A 23,721-nucleotide genomic window follows, 5' to 3' on the forward strand; every position below is an offset into this window, starting at 1 on the left:
ATGTTGAGACGTGTCAGTGGGCAGGTTTCTGGGATTGGCCTTCCACACAGATTGATCGATATAGCTCACTAAACTGGTGGAACAATGATGTGTCTGCAAAACTGGACACTGATTTTTATTGGGTGAGCAGGTTCCCGTGCATGAAATCTCCAGTTCTCATGACATCCTAATGAGTTCAAGCAAAGCTCCACATTTGAGGTGTGTTGTTCTGCTCCGAAACTCATATTAACCTGTATGAGGAGACAAGAGAGCACAACTGTCCTCAAGAACACAGAGTACTTCTGTCTGCCGGGTTCAGCGCTCTTCAGCTGATGCAAGAGCCTCTTGTTTTTCACCTCCATGGCAACAGGAGCCTGTGTTTAACTCAGAAGAGAGCAAAGTGCTGATCAACAAATGCTTTCTACTTTCACGAGTCTTCTCCTTCTGCATCTGTGCGCCTGTCAATCTTCCGTTGTTGCTGAGAAGTAGCAGTGTGTCTCCTTACATGATAACGCAATGCTTTACATTCAGCTCAATTTAGGCTAATCGATGGGAAGGACATGCTTTGTCAGTCACAGGCAGACAGCTGTCTCTACAACTCCAGTTATCTGATTAATTAGTTGTGTGTGTAGAATGAATGAAGTGGCATTCAGTTTTTAAGATCCACCCAGCCTTTACCATGATTCCTCTCACTTACTTCACTTGGTGACAGTCTGCGAAGGGAGCAGATTAGATAGATTGAATGTGATGGTATGTGTGAGGCATGCAAGAGTCACTGCAAAACCTCCTTGAAACATGACTCCAGATAATGCACTTTTTAATGCTGGAAGTTCTAACACACTTAAAATGGAGCTTTGTTTATTGGTACACATTGTCTATTATTTTAACACCCATTGCACTTATAAAATGCAAATTAATTAGGTAATGAGACAAACATTCCAAATAATCTGTGCTAAACACATTTTCAATCTTGGAAGCTGGTACAGTGCACTATGTCATCATCAACTACATAAAGAGTGCTCTGATCTTGTTTGGACACCATTGGATGAATAACTTGCTAAAGAACTATAGAAAATGTTGTGTTTTTTTGTGGTTGTTTTTGTTATTTGGTTTGTACTATGTTTTCTGCTTTGTTTTGTGGTTGTAGCTTTTTTGTGGTTGTTTTTGCTTTTTGTTTTGTGCTTTGTTCTGTGGCTATGGCTTTTTATGGTTGCTTTAGTTTTTGGTTTTGTGCTTTGCTTTGTTTTGGGGTTGTAGTTTTTATGGTTGTTTTTGCTTTTTGTTTTGTTTTGTGCTTTGCTCTGCTTTTTTTTTTGTTCTGTCCTTTGTTTTGTGGTTGTAGTTTTTTGTGTTGTTTTGCTTTTTGTTTTGTGTTTTGTTTTTTTATACTTTGTTTTGTGGTTGTAGCTTTTTGTGGTTATTTTTGCTTTTTTGTTTTATACTTTTTGTGGTTGTAGCTTTGTATGGTTGTTTTTGTGCTTTGCTTTGTGCTTTGCTTTTTGTTTTGTGGTTGTAGCTTTTTGTGTTGGTTTGCTTTTTGCTTTGCTTTTTGTTTTGTGGTTGTAGTTTTTTGTGTTTTTTGTTGTGTGTTTAGCTCTTTGTTTTGTTTTGTGCTTTGCTTTTTTCTTTGTTTTGCTTTTTGTTTTTTGCTTTGTGCTTTGTTTTTTGTACTTTGTTTTGTGATTTGCTTTGTTTTGTGGTTGTTTTTGTTTTGTGTTTTGCTTTTTGTTTTTGTGCTTTGCTGTTTTTGTGCTTTGCTTTGCTTTTTGTTTTGTAGTTGTAGCTTTTTTATGATTGTTTTTGTTTTCTCAACTTCATCTAATCCTTTATAGTTTGCTTACTCCACCTTACTCCAAAGAAAACATATTTGCCCTCATAATCTTTCATTAAATTGTAATAACTTGCTCAGTTCCCGAGACAACTTTTCTCTTCAGCAGTCTAATCATTTACAAACTCATGTTAAAGTGAACTACAGAAAAAAATACATTTAAAATGTTTAAATGTACTCCTTTTTTTGCGTTCTCTATAACACGTTTACGGAAAAAAAAAAAAAAGCTAAATAAAACAATAGTGGTTTCATATTAACATTTCACATGGATTAATAGGATTATCAGATCCTCTATTAGCCTATCTCTATTTCTCTGTATAAACTGCTGTTTAAAGTTCACCAAACTTGAATGTAAACTTAATAAACAGTAAAAGACAAAAATTCTTAGTACATGCTGGTGTACCTGTTCCTCCACAATATCATTTTTATGAGTTGAAGTTAATTGAACATAAATTGTAGTGTGAATTTTTCATCAGTAATAACTCATAATGACCTCTCCCTCATCTTCTCAGAACGGCCAGAGACAGCGATGACGATGATGAAGACGACCGTAAAGTGAGCCGAGGATGTACGCTGCAGTACCAGAGGGCCCAAGTGAAGGTTCTGACCCAGTTCCACACAACCTCTACTGAAGGCACAAACCAGATGATCACTATGCTGGGTCCTGACTGGCAAGTGGACGTGACAGAGCTGGTGCAGGACTCTCTGAAGGTGGTGGATGCCAGGGTGGCTGAGCTGGTGGACAGGACGGTGCTCGTGGCCAACGAGCTTGGATCATCCACTCTGAAGGTAGAATACAAATAAGAACACATCATATAAATACAAGATTGATGGATTAATGGGGGATAGGTGTATTGATGAAAAATGTGTTTTGGTGAACTCTCGATGCCATATAACAATCCAACTATATAACCAAGAATTTAATTGTGCTATATTAAGTTCTTCTCATCCAATATTATTGGACACTGGTCCTTACTCATGGTTTTATACCTGTCAAAACATAAAACAAAGTGTCTTAGGAACAATTATTCAATCCCTTTTACTGTCTCATATATTCAAGTACAAACTTTACTTTCACTTACTCCTCTCGTGTTATGCTGTAGACATTGGCAGGAGGTGACTTGTTTTGTTTTTATTTTTGTTTTATTTTTGAGTTTTATTAGTTTTGTTTTTTTCATTTGAGTTTTTTTGTGTTTTTTGTGTTTGCGTGTGTGTTTTTTTGCTTTATTTTGGTGTTGTTGCTTTTTTACTTTTGATATTTGTTTTTTTGTTTTATTTTATTTTGATGCTTTTAGTGTTTTATTTGTTTTTTATTTAGATTTTTTTTTCCTTTTTTTTTCTTTTCTTTCTTTTATTTTCTTTTCTTTGAATGGCCATGCTGAAAGTGTAAATGGGTTTAAAGACTGATAATTTCTCATCCTTTCTCTTAAATTTTTTTGACAACAATTGTTCTTAATTCAGAGTCAACATAATTAGCTAATTATTTTAAACAGAGAGATTCCTAACATTATAAATTTAGTTTACAGATAAACTCAACAAGGGTGTCTATTTAAAGTTTTTACATCGAATTTATGGAAGTTAGCTTTGCTGCCTGTCTTTATCTTTTAATGCCCCTTTAGAAAGCTATTCATATGCATATTTAGTCCCAGAAGGCTATTCAGAAACTGCGATGTTTGGAAAGAGAATTATCTGTGTGGTATAAAACTTCAATGGTGTTAATTTGGAGGAATCATTCTTGAAAGTGAAGTTTTCTCTCCATTGAGTCAGCACACAATCAGTTCATTGTCTCCAAACAGAGGGAGTTTTGATTGTTCGTGACAGCTTGATCACACCTCTCCAAAAGTGTTGTCTGTTGTTTGGCTTCAGAAAGTGTCTGTTTTTCTCCATAAACAAATTTGAGCATAAAAGAAAAAGTTTGCTAATTAAACTAGGGGAAACTGCAAAGGTCATTAATAATTAATGGCCAATGTAGAATTGCAATGTTTTCGCTGAATGTGAGCTGAAAATAAACAAAACTGAGCACAGCGCCATTTCACCCTTACAAAAAAAGGAAAGGTATGAATAATGTTGTTTATAACACACCAAGCCTTTTTTAGCTTATTTGGTGGGTCTTTGATCTTCATCTGCCACAGCGCTCATCCTCCACCTGTCACTTTGACCTGAGCACAAAGACGCACAACCTTTAAGCTTTGAACGTCTCTCACGACGCATTGTTTTGAGGATCTTACGAACAGCGAAAGGTATTGTTGACCCGTTCTCGGCATCGACTGAGCTGTAATGGTCCTGTGAATCCATTTGAAAAAGCATTAAGTATACAATCCTAAACCTCCAGGCCTGATTGTATGTATTTCCTATGACTTAATTGGCTTTCCAGGTCTACCAAGTACAGTAATTAGGGTTTGGGGGAATAGGCAAACCCTTTTTAGCCTTTGAACACACTCTATTCAAGCATCCAAAGCTCTGGTTGTAATGCAAACATCAAAAGCTGGTTTATCAGCAAGTATAATAAAACTAATTGCAACCGCCTGGATACCAAACAGACGAGCCATTCTGGCGAGAATTTGTTTTTAGTTCCTCTTTTTCTTTCTGTCGTTTCTTTTCTCTCCTTCAAATGCGCTGTATCTTTGAAGCTTGCCTTGAATGCAGGAAATAAAAAATGCAGGAACAAAACAGTTCAGTTCAATTATACATTCATCTGGATTTCCCCCCGGCCTACATCCCCTTTCCAGCCGGAGGAAAGGAGATGGGATTGTATAAGGACTGGAAGGCCAATGAACTGTAACAGCCTGTTCCAAAACATTAGTGCATTGGGACACAAACAATGTGCATCTGGGACATATGGGTCACAAGTCTAGGCTGGATCAGGAAAAGCCTGGGTTCAGCTCCCTGGCGCCCGCCGCACGCCAAGAGAGCACTGTGTGCTTGAGCGAGAGAAAACTGAAAAATGACTGGATGGGATTTTCATGCCAAAAGATGGCCACTTCACAGACGAAGTATAATCAGCAGTAAGGCTAGTTCATAAACCTGCATCAGTGTCGAGGGCTTTTAGCTGGAGATGGGTAATTTCGAAGAGGGAAGTAATAGTAGGTTGGATGAAAATGTTTGCTGCAGAGCTCTGAAATTTCTGAACGCCATTAAAAGTCATTATGTTCTTTATTGGGCTAAATTATTAAGAGAAAAATTTGCTTTGCTCCCTCCTGTGTGGTTAAGCGTAACCAGCTCTGCTGTGATTAAGCCAATTATATGAAGGTAATATTATTGTTCTTTCTATGGAATAGCTGTAATTGAAAAGAAAGATAATGGAGTTAGTTCGCAAACATAATTTTGACATTTAAGGGTGGTGTCGAGGCAAAAGCAACTTCGGTTTCTGTCAACATGTTTTAGTGTTCTTTACTAGTCATAATTTTTTAAAGTGCCCCTATTATAGATTTTTGAAAATGACCTTTTATGCAATGTGTAACACAGCTCTAAGTGAATGAAAACATCCGGCAAAGTTTTAAATCTGAAAGTGCTCCGTGTGTAAAGTTATTGTCCTTCAAAAGAAACAGTCGATTCCGAGTCATGAAAATTAGTCGTTTTTTAAAACGAATCTTAAGCTGTTTTAAGTTGGCGCGCCCACTTGTTGCACACGCAGACCTGGGAAAATCATAGTGAATTTCTGTGGAGAAGGCTCTGTTAGAGTTAGGGCTGTCACAAACGATTATTATGGTAATCGAGTAATCGCATAATTATAATGAGTTTTTTTGTAGTAATAAAAATAGACCTAAGTGAACAATAGCCTTTAAAATGACTTAAAATACACATATAATAGCAACGAGGCAATAATAATTAGTTTAAATAAAGTATTGAAAACAAGTAATAATATGGTTTTAATTAACAAACCTGTTAGAATACATAATGTATTATAAACAACAGAGCTAATGTGCATTACCCTGCAGGGGAAAAAAAAAACAAAAAAAAAAAAACAGCTAAAACCAGCCTAGGCTGGTTGGCTGGTCTTAGCTGGTTTAAGCTGGAAGTAGCTGATTTTAGCTGGTCTCTGGCCAGGCTGGAAAAGTGGCCAAAACCCCTCTAAAACCAGCCTGCAGACCAGCTATGACCAGCTAAAACCAGCCTGGTTGACCATCTAAAACCAGTCAACCAGCCTAGGCTGGATTTGCCTGTTTTTTTTTGGGTTTTTTTTAGCAGGTTATGCATTATAACAATTGCCTGCAGAGGGCGCCAATTGTGACAGTTGTTTGCTTTACTGCGTCATCTAATCCGTGTTTAATATTGACTCAACATTTAATTCAAATGTCTACTTAATCTTTAATATCTGTCCATTTCTTTATGACAGAAACGCTACAGCCACTGTAATTTCTTGAATATGTGGACATCAAAACATGTACACTCAGTGAGGGTTTACACTTTTATTTTGAAATCGTGTTGAACAGTTAGCATATTTAGAAAGCTAATGGTGTATTCTCCTGTGTTTGCGTAGGTTTATAAATATTTTACCTTACAAATCTGATGAAATAGCACACGTTGCGTTTCCAGATGAACATTATAATAAACCCAAACTCACAACAACATGCAGAGATGGAGTTTGAGAAGCTCCACACATGTAAATGATAACAGTTTGTATAGCAGTACTGTAAACAGAGCCACTCTGAGATGCACGCGAATAATTAAAACGCATATATTAAATATGCATCGCATATATTTATTTAATTAAATCATAGCGTTCGTGAAGTCTTAATAGCATTATGCTTTATTATGATTTTAAATGGGTTTAATATGTGGAATGTGCCACTTCCGGTATTTTGCCGAGTACTCCACATGGGTAAAATTCAATCTAAAGGTGCGTTTACGCCATATCGGAATTCCCGTAATTACAAGATTCCAACTTGTAAAAAGCATTCACGTCCTCGTAGGACTCGTAATTACAACTTGTGAACTGGGAGTCTTCTGAGAGCTACGACTTGTACCACATGACCGCTGTACCACCTGACCAACGTAGGCTCTGTTTAGGCGTTGATAGTGTTGCCATATGCTGCATTCTCGCCATCTTGTAATTCCGAGATGAAAACACGTGACATTCTACTCTATCTGGATTATGAGTTTCTATGGCAACACTATCAACGCCAAAGCCCTCACATGCTCCTGAACTCGTAATTACAACTTGTAAACTCGGAATGTTCTGAGAGTTACGACTTGGACCAGTGACAGACATACCACGTGAATGCCGCCAGGCTCATTTTGGCGCTACTTAGGCGCTACCTCAGAGTCCAACAACATGGAAAGCTAAGAGTAAAATGTCACGTGTTGTCATCTCGGAATTACGGTAATTACGACATGATGTGAAGGCAGCAATAGAAAAGCATAATTCCGAGTCTGAGAACATGAACAGCTCTGAGTGGAACGTCACATGTTGTCATCTTGAAATTACGGTAATTACAATATGGCTTGACGGCAGCATAGGATTCAAGGAATTGTTCCAGCCCTAGTTAGGGTACAGTTAGGGTATGTCGAAAAACTCCCAACTCATTTTCTTCAAAATCACCCTACATTGCTGCAGAAGTACCTACCCAGTCTTTACAAGGTGAAAATGCAAAGAAGATCAAACGCCCTTTACAAAAAAATGGTAAAACAGCAATGTAGGACGATTTTGAAGTTGGAGGAGAAAATGAGATGGGAGTTTTTTGACATGCCCTAACTGTCTTGAACTGGAGAGCACAGAGTACGCATTCACATCGCAGAGCTATACAAAATGAGTATTTGTGGTTAAAAAGTGTATAAACATTACGTTTTTTTAAGAAAGTTTTGCTAGATAAGACCCTTATTCCTTGGCTGTGATTGTTTAGAGTCCTCCGAAGATGCATTGAAACTGCATTTTTAACCTTCAATCCGTTGAGTACGACTGAAGTCCACTATATGGGGAAAAATCCAAGAATGTTTTCCTCAAAAACCTTAAATTCTTTGCAACTGAAGAAAGAAAGACATGAACATCTTTGATGACATGGGGGTGAGTACATTATCAGGAAATTTTTATTCTGAAAGCGGAGTAATCCTTTAAAATTGTTGCTCTCATGTACTCTGTAGCATGCAAAATATGTATTTAGTTGTGTGTTCTGTTCGCTCCACGCAGCTTGTAGATCTCTAACAGCAATAACTGTTTGCTCGCAATTGTCTAGAAATATGTCGTTGAATAGTGAATGTTTGTCTTTGTTATTACTTGGAGTTGATAAAGAATAGAGCAATACGTTGGTGTACTAACTGCAATTTTTTATCAATACGTTTCTGCATTGGGCTAATGCGTATACCATGGCTGTTTGGGTGTTTACCACTGAGCTGTGGCTTAGAGTAATGGTGATGGGTGTTCCGTTTCTGAAATGCACTGCAGTAGACCAATCACAACAGACTGGGTCATCTGACCAATCACTGCAGCGTCACGCCAAGGAGGGGATTGGAAAAATTATTCTTTGAGCAAATCGTTTGGGAGTCGTTGAGCAAAAAAGGTCCAGATAAATGCATAAGACAATGAAAGTGTTTTTTGACCTTGCATGCATGTCAACCTGTTGTTGGGGACTCCCAAAACCAAAATATGAACATTTTATAATCCATAATAGGGGCACTTTAAACTTCTGTTTATCATGGGGAGACTGAAGAGTCAGCTGCTGGCAATGGTTCAGTCTGTTTTAAAATTCATCCAAGCTCTATGTACTTCTCCCGCTGATTATGTCTTTCTTGAGGCAAAAAACACTCCATGTAGGCTGACTTGTTCTTGTCTTGCAAAATGCGAGTTTGAGTTAATCTTCCTGAATTATGAAAAGTAACAGGCTTGTTGGGCGATTTGAGGTTCTTGGGATTGCCAGGGTCTCACAGTTCAGGAAAGACACACAGAAAAAAAAAAGAGAATCTCTGACCCTCCTCGTCGTGCCGCCCCACTTGACTTTTCACTTGGTAAGTCCCTGGTGACCTTTAACGGTGGTGGGAGGTGAAGAAACTGTGACATAATGGGTTTGAAGTGTCAGATGGAGGATTTATGTGGAGGCCGAGTGCTGGCCGTCCTCTGGAGAAAAGGTGTTTTTTCCCATGCTTCCTTTACTCAGTGGGCCGTATCTTCAATATGTGGGATTATCCACTAAACGTTTTTGTTTGACAGGTGTTGAAGCTTCACTCACTTCGGTGCTTTTCTTCCATTTAAACTGTCTTTCGTACTGTAAATGCGTCATGTTTTATTGGTTTCAGGTTGAATCCCCACTGGCCGTGGAGGCGGTGCTGGGTGAAATTCCGTTCTCTGTGGTTGACGACAAAGTGTCCATAGTGGAGCTACGTGTTCACGCCATCTCGGGACTGGCACTTAATCTTCAACCGAGCCCTGGCAACAGCCATACCATGGTTGCCAAGGCAACTGGTCTGCAGACACTCTCCGCTCTTAAGCAGGTATAGTTGATTGCTTCATTGTTTTTCATATCTTCTACCAAATGACATTTCATTTTGGTTTCTTGACGGTATTTTATTAAATCCTCTGGTATATCCTCTGGTAAATCCTCTGGTTTAACATTTATTGTTAAAATACAAACCAAAACTAAAACCATTAAAAAAAGTTACTTGAAATAAAATAAACATTAAATGAAAATAAAATAATTAAATAAAATGTTAAATAAAATTAAACTTGTTTTAATTCAGATAGTTGCCAAGATATTACTTCCTTTTTTTAAGTATTTAAATAATTAAAACTAAATAAACTAAAATGAATAAAAAACTATATGTTATAAAGTACCATATTAATAAAATAAAATAAAAATATTTTAATTCAGGTAGTTGCCAAGATGTTACTTCCCTTTTTAGTTCAAGTACTAAAATAATTAAAACTAAATAAACTAAAATGAATAAAATAGTATATATAATAAAATATTATATTAATAAAATGTAAAAAAAAAAAACATAAACTTGTTTTAATTCAGGTAGTTGCCAGAATATCAAGTGTTAAAATAATTAAACTAAATAAACTAAAATGGATAAAATAGTATATATAATAATACTATATTAAAAAATAAGATTTTTATTTGAAGTATTGAAATAATTGAAATGAAATAAATAAAATACTATAAACTGAACTAAAATGAATATTATGTAATAAAATACTATGCAGACATTTAATGAAAGAACAAAATGACTAAAACTTTACAATTAAAGTGAAAACAAAAACTTTCAAAATAAAATTTTATTTAAAATGTGAACAAAAATTTTAATAGTATATCAGTGATACTAAAATAACACTGATCTAAAGACATCTACCATATAATCATCTAATAACTTGACCAAGATGGTCTACCAGCTCTTTAAACCACCTGTAAACCATGTAAAACCATCTTAAGTTTCCTATTTTAGCTGAATTTTCATGGTATCATCATTACGAATGAAGACCCACTGAGGGTACAATGTCAGATCATACGTTCTGATTTGAAACCGTAAAAATGAACACACTCGTTTTGGGTCAAGAAGCCAAGTTAATTTATAGGCAACACAACATCCAAACTTGTATTTTCACATAATTGTCTAAATATGACAGTATCATTCATCATGACAAACCTCTTTAGTCCAGAGAAAAGCTCTAACCTTTGGACCCTTGCACTAATTATGCAAGTGACATTTATGTGAAATTCCTCCTTGTTGCTCAAGATCATTCTGCTAGTGAAGAGTTAACTCTGGCTGAACTTAGCCTCATATTGATGATTTGAGTCTCCATGAAGGTTACACACCATTGGCAAATTAGCCTCAGTTCAGTCTTTCAGCCGGCCCTTACTGCTTTAATAAAGGCTTGTTTGGCATTTAGACATATTCAAATCTCCTTTAATATCAGCACACCAAATGAGCAGGCATCTTGCTTAATAAGAAGCCACCGCCACTTCTGTTCTCTGCCGTTCTCGAGTGTCATCAGGGGAGCTTGCTGGGTTTGCTGTATAATATTTTCAAAGCGTTAATTGGAGCACATTCGCTCATATTTTCCAGCGAGGACCTCTTATGCTGCCGTGCTAATTTATACAATGTCTTGGGCAGGTCACGGAGCCCTGCCGCGAGAGCTCGGGGCCTTTTTTTCTTGCTCCGTACTTAGCCTGTGACCAACATCCAATATCAGACGAGGATGGCTGCTTTCAATTCACGCATTAAAATCCAGCAGTTCTCCCCCCGCTCTCTGCTTCGCCACCTTTGGTTTTAATTAGCGTAATGTATCAGCCTAAGTGCTTGTGGAGACTGTGCTATAAACATCACTGATGACCCTCCTCCTCCACTGCTGCCTCTCTGTCATTTCAATCCTTCAGTGCACTTACCTACTTCACCTCTGCAGGCACAAAATAACAGTAACTTTGTGACCATTTCTCCCTCCAGTTGTGTTAGATTTCCTGATGACACTTTACAGTAATGATCAACTCATTGCTATTAGTTAATGCATTAGGTGCAAGAACAACAACAGCATTTATTCATCTTTGAACATGACTTTCTTCTTTCAGACCAATACAGTCAGAGTTATATTAAAAAAAAAGTCCTGGCTCTTCCAAGTTTAATAATGACGGTGAATGGGGGTTGAGATTTTGAAGCCTAAAAAGTGCAACCATCCATCATACCCCACACGGCTCCGGATGGGGTGAATAAACGCCTTCTGAAGCGAATCGATGTGTTTGTGCAAGCAAAATATCCAGATTAAAAAATGTATAAACTGTAATCTCTAGTTTTCCGCTAACTGTCGTACGTGTTTTGACGAGTGAGACTGGTGAGAATATTCTTGGGAGCAGTGTTTAAATCAGACGATAACGAAACAAAAACTTGTTTTGAATGACAAAAACTATGATGACAATCTATTGACATTTTTGTCAATGAATAAAAACGAGACGAAAGTGTTAGGGAGGGACGATTTGGGAAGAGATTCATTCAGAACGAATCTGCTGCGTGGTTAGAAGTGTAGATGCATACGTTTGAACTGTATCATAGCCTATTGATCTATCCGGCGGCATAAGCTGGCATACATTTGCTGCACGTCTCATAAAACGTTCAAAGTTGTCAATATCTGGGAGTAATAAAAGAGCAGACATATGGATAAATTTGATGACGCATAAGAAAACTCAGTTCGGTCCAGTTTTCTGAGCACAGATGCCTCTCACACAGTGCACAAGTGCTCTTTTGCGTCTCATGAATGGAGAAATGCACACAAAATTATGTTCAATTGTCCATTTTGATGAGTATTCATGTAAACACACTTGCTTACGTCTTATGTGAACATAAACAGTTGGGAGAATATCAGACGTGTATCAGTACATTGCATCCGTGAATTCGGTTTTAAATGGACAACAGCCTAATTTAGTTGCTTTTGTCTGTGGCATTGGTGTTAATCAAGCAACAAAAGAAAGACAGAAAATTACTCACTGCTCTTGACTGAATCACTTTGGTAGCCCTAATAAAGATTAATCTAAATGTATTTATATAAATAAATATGTCTGCTTGAAAGCATGAAGAATGTGGTAAACAAGTTGTTATAAAGAATGCATAATTGGCCTATATGGCCATTGGCATTTCATTGAAAAGACCATGTTCTTGTTTCTTTATGAGAAGTGGTTTCATTTCATTTTAACATAAAGACATGTTGCATGTCAAAGCAGTTAAATATGTGTCTATCATGATAAAACCTTAATATCAAACCTATACAAAGAGTTTGGAAATTTTAGAGAAATGCTTAATAAATACATGACACTGTAAATAAACCCATTAGACTTTAGCTGACTAAATCTACAGCAGACTAAAACTAGACTAAAACTAAAACAATTCAGATGACTGAAATTTGACTTAAACTAAATGGCATTTTAGTAAAACGTCTATGACTAAATCAAAATTAATACTGCACACAAGAACAAAGTTTTGTTTACAGGAAAGGATAACCAGTATCCTCTTGGCTTATATCGAAATCTTCCAACATTTTTCTTACATATACTCGTTTTGTATTGTTCTCTCTACTCTCTCTACTCTCTCTACTTCCGTTTTCGCCTGCTGAAACACCACTCATTCATGAACGCAAGTACAACAAATTATTTTAAATATAGATAGTTTTCTTACACGAACGCATCGATTCACTTCAGAAGGCCTTTATTAAAGGGGTCATCGGATGCCTATTTTCCACAAGCTGATATGATTAGGGTCTTTATGGAAAGTCTATAACATACTTTGGTTAAAATTTCTCAGTGGTAGTGTAAAAAAAAAACTTTTTACCTTGTCAAAATCAGCCCTGTTCAGAGTGAGTCATTCTATTAAATGTTCCTTTAAATGGTAATGAGCTCTGCTTGCCTCGCCCCTCTCTACGGTGGATCTGGTCTGTTTATTTTAGCCGTGTTTAGCTGCTAAACTTGCTAACTAGCACATTATTAAGAAAGGCGATTTGTAAAAATGCATAAAAACCTTTATATTCACTTCTGCTGTAGGTGAAACTGCATCACAAATGATTCACGTGAACATAGACACATATATGTAGATTGGGGATCGGCACATTTCCTTCAAAAAAAGTAATCTTAATCCTCTGTGTCTTCAGCGGCCCAGATCTCGGGAGTAAATGACGACTGCTATGTTCATTATTACATCCAACAGCAAAACACCTCAATCGCTTAATCGGTTGCTTAATCTTGTCTTCCCCTGTAATGGCGGTCGAATTGTCACAGCCCACTCAGGGCGGGTCTAAGGTAAGACGGCCATGTCAATCAACTATCGAGGAAGCGTCCTTTGTTGGTGTGACGTCACACAGACAAGAAGCTGAGAATGGCTTGATTTGAAAAAGGGTATATTTCTTATAAAGATTACAAAAATACCACTGGGTGGATTTTTATCATAATAGGGTGGTTGTGTACACACACTGCCAACACACATTTATGTTCAAACAACATGTAAAAGTGAGTTTTGCATCCAATGACCTCTTTAACCTCCCAGAGCCACATGGAGTATTTTTATTGATGAATTGATACACTTTTTGGGCTTTAAAATCTCGACCGCCATTCACTGCCATTATACAGCTTGGAAGAGCCAGGACATTTGTTAATATAACTGTATATAATTGTTATTATTGTTAATGTATTCGTCTGAAAGAAGAAAGTCATATACACCTTGGATGACTTGAGGGTAAATACTATCCCCTTAATTTATACAAACCAATGTAATTTGGTAAGTATGTGTAAAAATGAACATTCACCTATAATAATAAATGCTATCAAAGTATTGTTAGTTCCTGATTACATTAAATAATGTTAACAAATTGAAACTTCTTACATAAAGTGTTTCTTATTTTCTTGCTCTTTTACATTTTAGATGCCCCTTTCCTTTGTCTCACCGGCAGCCTTTAATAATTGATTTTGCTGTATGCTAGTGTAAGCGATTATTCTGTTTCAAAGTTCCAAGAGTCTTGGATGCTTGAACATTTTACTTCTGTAGTTTGTTACGTACAGTGAATCCAAAATTACCTTCAAGATAGATCTCAAACACATTTCTAACGCTGTTAGAAATTTTATGACATATCCATGTAAAAGTTCCAGTGTCATCTCCCAAAGACTGAAGCTTCAAGAATCAAGGGCCATTCGTGATTGATGCCATTTTATTTAGTGGCTAGAGTGATCTCAAAAAGTCCACGAGGACAACATGTCGTCTTCAATGTATTATTCAGATCATGCATATCAAAGAGTCTCTTCATCTTGACAAGCGGCGTTGACAGAGCCTGAGCCCGAATGTCAGAACAACCTTGAAGTTAGTGACACGACAGAAGACTTTTTTTTACAGCCTCACAACAGGCCATTGCAGATAAATACTTCCCTTCCTGAATATAAAAGCAAAGCAACACTTCATTTCTAACTAAAAGCACTCTGGCAGAGTGGTTTCATTTTGTCTGCCTGCCAACAGGTGTATGGTGTTGTGCTGTTCCTTTAACAGAGAGCAAAGCAGGAAGGCAACTGTCAAGCTTATTCTTGTTATGAGGTGACAAGAACACAAGCGTCGCACCAGTTCCACTTCCCCTGAGCCTGTGTTTCTAACGGTCAAAGGCATGCAGGCCCTTCTGATGTTAGCTTGCTCAAGACAGTTGTCTTGTATGGACCAGTAAACACAGGATTGTGAATATTTAAAAGAGTTTTGAAAGTCAGGAGATGAAGATGGCTTACAGTATTGATCATCTCTTTGTAGGAAACAGAAAGTTGTACAACATATTTGTACAACAAGCATTTGGAATAGTGTGCTACACTAGCTCTGATTCCCTTAATGCAGGGGTGTCCAAACCTGGTCCTGGAGGGCCAGTGTCCTGCAGAGTTTAGCTCCAACTTGCCTCGACACACCTGCCTAGAAGTTTCTAGTTTTCTTTGTAATACAGTGATAAGCTGGTTCAGGTGTGTTTAATTAGGGTTGGAGCCTAATGCTGTGTTCCAGACAACTCAAAATTCAGATTTTTCCCACTTCCTACTTGAAAACAACGTCTGGAACACCACTTGAAGTTGGATATCCGGGTTCCTTCTGTTTTTGTCATAATTGACAGATATATGTTAACGTGTTAAGTTGGAAGTGGGATATTTCAACTTGGATGTGCAGCGAATGGACAACATACAATGTCATAAAATTCAAAACTGTTGTTTTGTTTGAATACTGTGCCTTATATACACCACTGCACTCATACAACATCCATCAACGGCACCCAGCTACAACTTTAGGGGCTACACAAAATTCATTTGCACCAGTGAGTGTTGAAGTTTTCAGTAAAGAGACTGTAAAATTAAAAAGACAGTTTACCTGAGACTGAAAAATTGCTGTTAATTTACTCACACTCTGGCCATCCAAGATGCAGGTGACCTTTTTTTCTTCAATAGAACAGTAAAGAACATTTTTAGCTCAAACTGTTCCTTGGCGATTCATAAAATACAAGTTGGCTACTTAAAAATCAAAACAAGCATCACCAAAATTATTACCTGTGGTTCCTGATTATATATTGAGGCCTTATAATGCAAAACGATCAGTGTGTGCAAGAAACTGAATGTTATTTCCAACTTTATATACCATTTACTGGATGCCATATACTATCAAAACTCATTTTTGGAGGTGCCCGACAGTCACTCAGACTCAAAATGAGCCAATAAACAGGTATCTGTGATGCCAGTTTTTGCCAACGCGTTCAGCACTTCAGTTACAAGCAGTTGTATGAAATTCAAACAATAAATACCATTTTGTGGCTCTTTAATGTGTGGTGACAGATCACTGTAGCACCTTCAAGCTCAAGAAATGTGAAATCTGAAATGAACATTAATGAACATCAGAAGGTATCTTATTTCAACTGTCAATCCACAACATTTTTTCATGTCTACTCTCCTGTCTGGTTTGTTTGTCGGATAAAATGGCAGATTCTGAGTTGTGATTAGTTAAATTGCCTGTCAATCAAACTCTGTCAATTGTGTAAACAAACTGGTGAATTGGTTATTTGAACCACTTTATTGCAACTGTCCAAAAGAACCAGTTTGTGGAAAAGGTTTGGACTTCCCCATTTTCCAAAGGCTATTGATTACAGGTAATAATGTTGTAATTAAACAGCCAGTTTCTTGCACATACTGATTATTTCATTTTATAAGGCCTCAATATGTCTTCATGAGAAACGAGTATTTATTTAGTCTTGCCTGTATTTGCTTTTTCACTCTCAACTGACAGTAGCCTTCGACTTCCCTTTTGTGAATGGTTTCAGCTAATAGCCTTTCTTGTTCAGTGCATAATAGTGGATCACAGGCACCAAAGAATTTGAAGACCCTAACTGTTATAGGGTGTATAATGGTTGATTTCATGCTCACAATTTCTTTTGTTTTGTGTTTGTAGGAGGCCAGTCTGTCCATCTGGGTTTACTACAGCGACAATACCGCCGCCCCCCCTGAGTATGTACGACCCTAAAGACTACAACCTCAATGCCACCACAGCAGACGATAAGGTGGTTACGGTGGCTCAACAACCCCAACAGCGGTGGCCCGTCATCGTGGCTGAAGGCGAGGGCACTGGAGAGCTGGTGCACGTAGAGATGACCATCTGCGAAACCTGCCAGAAGACTAAACGCAAGAGTGTCATTGCTTCATCGCCTGTTTTCGTCAAAGTCCGCTTTGGACCAGATGAAGACTCTGAAGAGGAAGTGGATCCAGAGACTGAAATAGACACTAGAATGCCTGCTAACACGAGAAGGCCCGCTATCGATTCCAACGTAGGTGGCGGAGGATATGAACCATCTAATGAGCAACCCGCAAGCGTGCCCATTGATTACACCAACTTTCCCACAATAAGCAATCCAGAGGAACCAACTGAAGAAGATGAAGAGGACGACGAGTTTGTGCAAAGTCCTCATAGCATGACTGACCTCGAGATCGGCATGTACGCTCTCCTCGGTGTGTTTTGTCTCGCCATACTGGTCTTTCTTATAAACTGCATTGTATTTGTGTTGAAGTATCGGCATAAGCGCATCCCTCCTGAAGGCCAAGCCAACATGGACCATTCCCACCACTGGGTGTTCTTGGGTAACGGGGAGCCCCTGCGCACCCAGAGTGATCTCTCGCCTCAGACGGTGGAGAGCCCAAGCAACACCTTGGAGGGGGTACAGACTTGCTGTCATGGGGACCACCACAGCAGCGGCAGCTCCCAGACTAGCGTACAAAGCCAAGTCCACGGCCGAGGAGACGGCAGCTCCGGCGGTTCCACCAAAGACCACGGAGAAGAGGCCAGCTCACCGACCTCCAAGCGCAAGCGTGTCAAGTTTAGCACCTTCACCCTTCCCACGGAGGACTTACCCTACAACTCCATCCCCATTGCCAACGAAGAGGACATTCAGTGGGTATGCCAAGACATGGGCTTTCAGGACCCAGAGGAACTGCACGACTACATGCGCAGGATAAAGGAAATAGCCTGATCGGGCTGTGTGCTTTCTAAAGACGTTCCTTTCTATTTTTCTCTCTTAATTTTCACTCTAGAGGAGGTACCTTTCACGAGAAAAACAACCAAGGCCTAGTGTCCAGTTTTGTTGGGGTTTTCTGCACAGTGCTGTTTCCCTTACACATTGACACTTGTATGAACTTAAAAACAAATATTCATGACGCTGCCAGGGAAGCCAAAGACGAGTCTAAGGGATTCTAGCAAAAACGGCTTTAGCAGTGTGTGTGATTGCTGCTCAGTAGTAGGGTGAGTGTACAATCTTTAAGGGAAACATAGAGTTTCAGTTGTAAACACTGATATCAAAATGGATTCCTGAAGTACTCAATCATGTGTGGGTCACCCTACTGTGGATAGGATCTTTCTCAGAGGAATGCCTGGAGTCTTGGCACTGTGTCCATTCTTCTTCTTCTTCTTCTCCTCCTCCTCTTTTTTTTAACTCAACAGATTCTTCTCCAACAAAGAGGCCTTTGAAGTGCAGATTCTACTTTTGTCCCAGATTTGTGTTTGAGATGGATCATTTTCATGCCATTGTTGTTGATAAACCTGACACTTAGCCACAGAAACTGTCAGGGACGTTCGGGAGAACGTGCCATGGATTCTTTGTCAGTGTTGGAAATGTTGAATGGTTTTATCCCCCTGCTCCCCTTTTTGCCGTTATCTCGGTTCAACACATGCCTTGGTTGCTGAATTAGTTCTTCGTCTGTCTTTGGTATTTCATACTCATTCTCAATCTGGATGCCACCTTTGCTTCTTGGTTCAGTCTAATGCCTTATTAAACGGATCTCAATAGTCGCAACCTCGCTCTGTGCTGACACCACATTTGTTCACGGGGCAACTCTACAGATGTCTGTATCTCAATTAAACGTGTGTCGGTACAGGAACGGCAGGAGCTTGTACATTGTGGAGTTAGATATCTTCTCCAACATTCCTCTGCATGAATGGAGACTTGGAGGCACAATTAGCGCAATTTTGTTTCTTTTTTACTTTGTATATGTTTGTATTGTGAGAATTATCTAATCATGCATAAATGATAATAGAGGACATATCATGTTATCATGCATTACATGCATGTGCCAGACCCTCCCTCCTGTGTACATACCGTGTTCAGTACATAACAACCGCTGAAGCTCAACTCTTGATTGCTCAGTAAGCCTGAGGAATAGGAGAGGCAGATGCCACATAGGGACTCGGCAGCCAGATACTTGAATTTCAGTGAGGCTCTCTTTTCTCTTTCTCTTTTTCTGTCTCTTTACTGATCTCACCGTTAATTCCCATCCAGGCAGTATTAGAGTTAAGATCTCTGGTAAGGATAAAATGCTATGCAAACACACTGGAGGGGTTGATTATTGTGTTCAAGTAGATGTGCCCCAGATATCGATATAGCACCGTGGTTACTTTCGTTAATATACCAAGAAATATCTCAAAACCAGGTGTGACATCTGCCACCGTTTTGAGATTCCAGAAAACACCACAAAATGCGGTAGCACAGTAGATCAAGCCCAATACTGTAAACATTTACTAGTTTAGAAAGGGTTCAGCTGGTAACGGGTCTGGAGGCTTTTTTGTGGTGGGGATATCTGTATTGCTGCTGACCTCTCACAGGTTAGTTTCAGGGTTATAGTCCCGCCAGTTGCTTCAGGACGTCTAAATTCACACACTGTATTAAATGTTTATTTTCCCACTGTGCTGTATTTGTAACTTGCAGGTTTTACCCATGATTTTGTTTTATTAGTCTTAACAGGCATTTTCCTGTAACTGGGAAAGAACCTACATTTAGTTTCTTTGTTTTATAGATTTTTATTTTTAAAAACTCACCCCTAATTTAATCAGGGGTCCTTTGCACTCCAGATAAAAGTCACAGAGAACTTATTACTGACACCTCTTCACTTTTCTCCTATGATTCGTAGCCCCCTTCACCTTTTCTCAAAGGATTCTGATGAACCCTCAGTCATGGCGTGTGATGAAATGTTAATTGATGATGTATCACGTCAAGGTTTTGATAGACAGTTGGAGTGTTGGTCAGCGCACCTGGAGGCTTAGAACTGAATGTAAACTTTTCAGCTGTACCTTGACGATCAAAATGAACAATTTCCAATGTATTATTAAGGTCTTCTGATGGGGTACGTAAGACTCGATATGACTACTAGCAAGTCTCTGGTAGCAGCTCATACATCTTTCCATTTTTTGAAAATTATTTTCCTAAGTGTAACATCACTTTCAGAACGTTTTTGGTTTTCGTATTGTTTTCTACTTTCAACTGATGTATGTATGTATATGAAACAGCAGTTGCAATATCTGCGCTTTCATTTTTCTTTTTCAAGAGGAGCTGCTACTAGGCCTTTGCCTTGACCACATGCTGTGTTGTGGTGTAGATTTGAGCTGTACTCTCTGACCTGCTGAAGCACGGTACTGTCAGCCATGTGCTGCCACACCCTTAATGTACAGAGCACTGTTACAACATCCTGTATCCTCCCCTAAAAAAAAAAACAACTGTTGTATTTCCCTCCTTATATGTAAGTACTAAAGAAAATACAATGCATAAACTTGGTCTTTTGTTTTTATTTGTGTGTACTTTGTATTTTAATGCTGTGTCCAAACAATAGTTGTCTAATGAGCCTGCTGAGCTGTCTAGACTGCTGCTAATTTATTTATAAAGACTATTGCTGTTTGCTAACAATTATCAAAAGACAAAAGGAATGGAAACTGGGGTAATTCTAAAAAAAAAAAAAAGTTACTTTTTAAAACTGTTAATTTATTTTATATTCAGTAACATCATTGCACAAGGCACAGAGCTCACTCTGTTGTTGTAGAGCCGAAGCCAGTTATTATATTTTAACAGAAAAACTGTAAAGGCAAACATTTTTTTATTTACTTAAATGTGCATTTAGGAATTATTTACAATAAGGCCATACAGCCATACAAATATTTTTTATTTATAAAGTAAACAGGGTCATTTTAACTTTTCTTAACGCACTTAAGTACACTTTTAAAAAGTGTACTTTTGTAACAATGCCAGATTTTATTTTAACGTATATTTCAAATCATCATATTTTAATAATCTTTTTTCATGCTTTTAAAAAGTACACTTATTTTGATGTGCGGACTAATATACTAAAGCACAAGTAATTGTTATCATTTTAACTGCACTGTGCTATTTGATATTACAAAGTTAAGTTATTTTATAGTTATAAAATTAGGTTAATATATTTTAAATTTGTTCCATTGGGTAACACTTTATTTTAGTGTCATTGTAACAGTTGCTTTATGTGCTTTATTATTGTAATAACAGTGAATTAAGCAAAAGTACATGCAACTAACCCTAAACAAAACCCTAATCCTAATTAAGTTACATTGTAACAAGGACAGCTTACAAATTGGGTAATTCTTTATTTTAAGATGTCCTTGTTACACGTTACATGTACTTACTATTATAATAACAATTAATTATGCATAATTACAGAAACCCTAAGACCATCCTTAATCAGTGTTGCCAAGTCCGCTATTTTTCTGTGGAATTGGGCTATTTTAACACTGTTGTCGCGGGTTGTTTTTCATGTCTGCGGGTTAAAGCAACCCCAATAACTGATATTTAGCCCATGCAATGCATGTTTTACCAGGGGAAACATGTATTTTACCCCCAGAAAACAATTTGGGCTAGTTTTTGGATAGTTTTGAGTTGCAATTGGGCGGGGTTTGTCCTGGCAACCCTGTCCCTAATCCTAACCCTAACTATATAGTAAGTACATGTAGTTAATTAATATTACTCAGTACTTAAATGTATAATTATACTGTAACAAGGACATCTTAAAATAAAGTGTAACCACATTTTCATTATACACGTGTAATTACAAATATATTTAAATTTATACAACATTTTCTGGTCCTCGAATCTGATTGGCTGATAAGAGTGCCATATTAGAGTGATATCAGAGCTCCTCCAACCGCTTCATTTATATCATGTATTGCTTGCCATATTTCTCACAGCATGTGTCATGGTGGACACCCAAGTCCACTATAATTAAGAGTAATACTGTTTTCGTGTCATGGAATGTAGTTTTTAGGTGAGAATGTACTTGTTTGGACTTAATTTACTTCGACGTTTCGGAAATGTGAGCTCCAAGACGTCAGTAGCCGTTCTTATGAACCCGCCAAGAGAAGCCTCAGCTCAACCAGATCTTCTAGAATTTACCACTGGCTCTGATGTCTCTATACTGCTTAAATGTGAGATATAATTCATTTTAGGTAAATCTAATGGGCAGTCTTTGGTCTCATGAATTTATTATTTGTTCCAGAGCAAATAGTTTTGGCAAAATCTCATCATGTTTATGTAAATTCAGTACTGTATATCAGAGATCTGCCTGTGTGCTTTTGACTGAATTGCCTAGCAACTTTTATGATAGCTGTTGTTGTTATTAAATATTCAATAAATAATATTTTATACCTATATGATAGTAGTATTTAAAACTCAACGTTCCTTCCTAGCTTTAAAATGACATTTTAAAATTAGTAACGGAGGCTTGGGCTCAGCTGTTAAATTGTCAAACTTAGATTTAAATCTGTGGCAGAAGGAATTAGTTTTTTAAAGACACTCCATTGTTGTTTCTAATGTATTTACACACTCGTGCTGTCAAACTGTTTATATGAAAAGATATGCGATATGGCTATATATCAGCATGCTGTGATTACCTACGGCCGAATCACAGCAGTGCCAATATACAGCAATATCTCACGTCTACTCATGCGATTATTGCTCATATATATCATAGAAGTGTCAATAGAAATGTATTAAATATTGTGTATTCAGGTATATTTTAGTTCACCTTAAATGCCTGTTAGTACATTTAGTCATACTAACCACCACAACACCTTTTTTCAGTACACATAAGTAGCCTTTTATTTCATTAATATTATATTAATCTGCATGTATAGTACGTTAAAAAAATGTGAAGGGCACATTTAAAACTTAAATACTTTGCAAAAGCAAAGCTTTTCCAAAAGAAATGCAACTATTATATGATTTATATTGCATATTAAGGTGCTATAGAATGGCTTGTGCTTGGCATTCAGTGCTTCAGATCATTGCTTTTATTTCCACCATTGCTTTTGCAATACCAGACTCACACACAACCACTCTAGAGGTTAAAGTAGTAGGTAAAATGAGAATAACAACCGCCTTCATGGCATCTGTGACTGCCTTCGAGGATGCACAGTCTGTGCTCAAACCTCCCATGGGAAATAATGTGGGTTTTGAACTGATGCAAAGACTTCCTTACTTACAGGTCTGTTATATTGGGCCGAAATGCGAGAGAGAAAAAAAAAGAAGTGTTTCTGTTGCCGTGCATAAAACAACACGTCTTTTGCACCTTCGCTTTATGTACTCGTCCTGCATATCTATACCAGCTCTGAGGTCGAGGCCTGTCAACACAATGTGTATCTCAGAGCTACAAAACAGATTTGAACTCTTGTGTGTGGCACAAAAATAGTCACACTCATACACCCTCACACTGGTCATTTCTCTGGGAGGTATATAACCGTCTGTCATCAGAGAGAAAAGCTCTAAATCACAGTGCAGATCTATTGGTCTACAGGGGGGAAAAAAACTTGTGTCTTCAGTACATCGATCTAATTGGTACCAACAGTAAAGTGACGACAGAACAAAGCCAAGGTCTTCATTTAGAGACCAGTGGCACAAAGGTGACTGTAACTGAAGACTGATATTATTAAGCTGGAAAAGAGAAGTGTAATATCGCTCCCCAGGTATGTGTATAGTGGGAACACGCATCAGCTGGCGAAGTAGCCTGTAATATAACCATGCAATGTTTCCAGACATTTCATCAGCTGGGAGTTGTCAGGAATGTCACCGCTTGAAGCCGCTCATAATTAAAAGGTTGGGATTTAGCGCACATCACAGAGTTGCCAGCATTTGATGGAGTGTGGAGAGACGTTCATTTGGAATGCATCCT

The 23,721-nt window shown here is 37.9% G+C and overlaps 1 protein-coding gene across 1 annotated transcript in view; it reads left to right on the forward strand.

The window, feature by feature from the left end:
• tmem132e (transmembrane protein 132E) overlaps positions 1-18,144 on the forward strand; it is a 401,398-nt gene extending 383,254 nt beyond the window's left edge. The window contains 4 exon segments of the mRNA XM_051108794.1: positions 2,320-2,596; positions 9,038-9,232; positions 16,664-16,711; positions 16,713-18,144. Coding sequence (XP_050964751.1) covers positions 2,320-2,596; positions 9,038-9,232; positions 16,664-16,711; positions 16,713-17,735 — 1,543 coding nt within the window. The 3' untranslated portion in view covers positions 17,736-18,144.
• Positions 18,145-23,721: the final 5,577 nt, after the last annotated feature.

Source organism: Labeo rohita, chromosome 5, assembly GCF_022985175.1.
Source record: "Labeo rohita strain BAU-BD-2019 chromosome 5, IGBB_LRoh.1.0, whole genome shotgun sequence".
In the NCBI taxonomy this organism is placed as follows: Eukaryota; Metazoa; Chordata; class Actinopteri; order Cypriniformes; family Cyprinidae; genus Labeo; species Labeo rohita.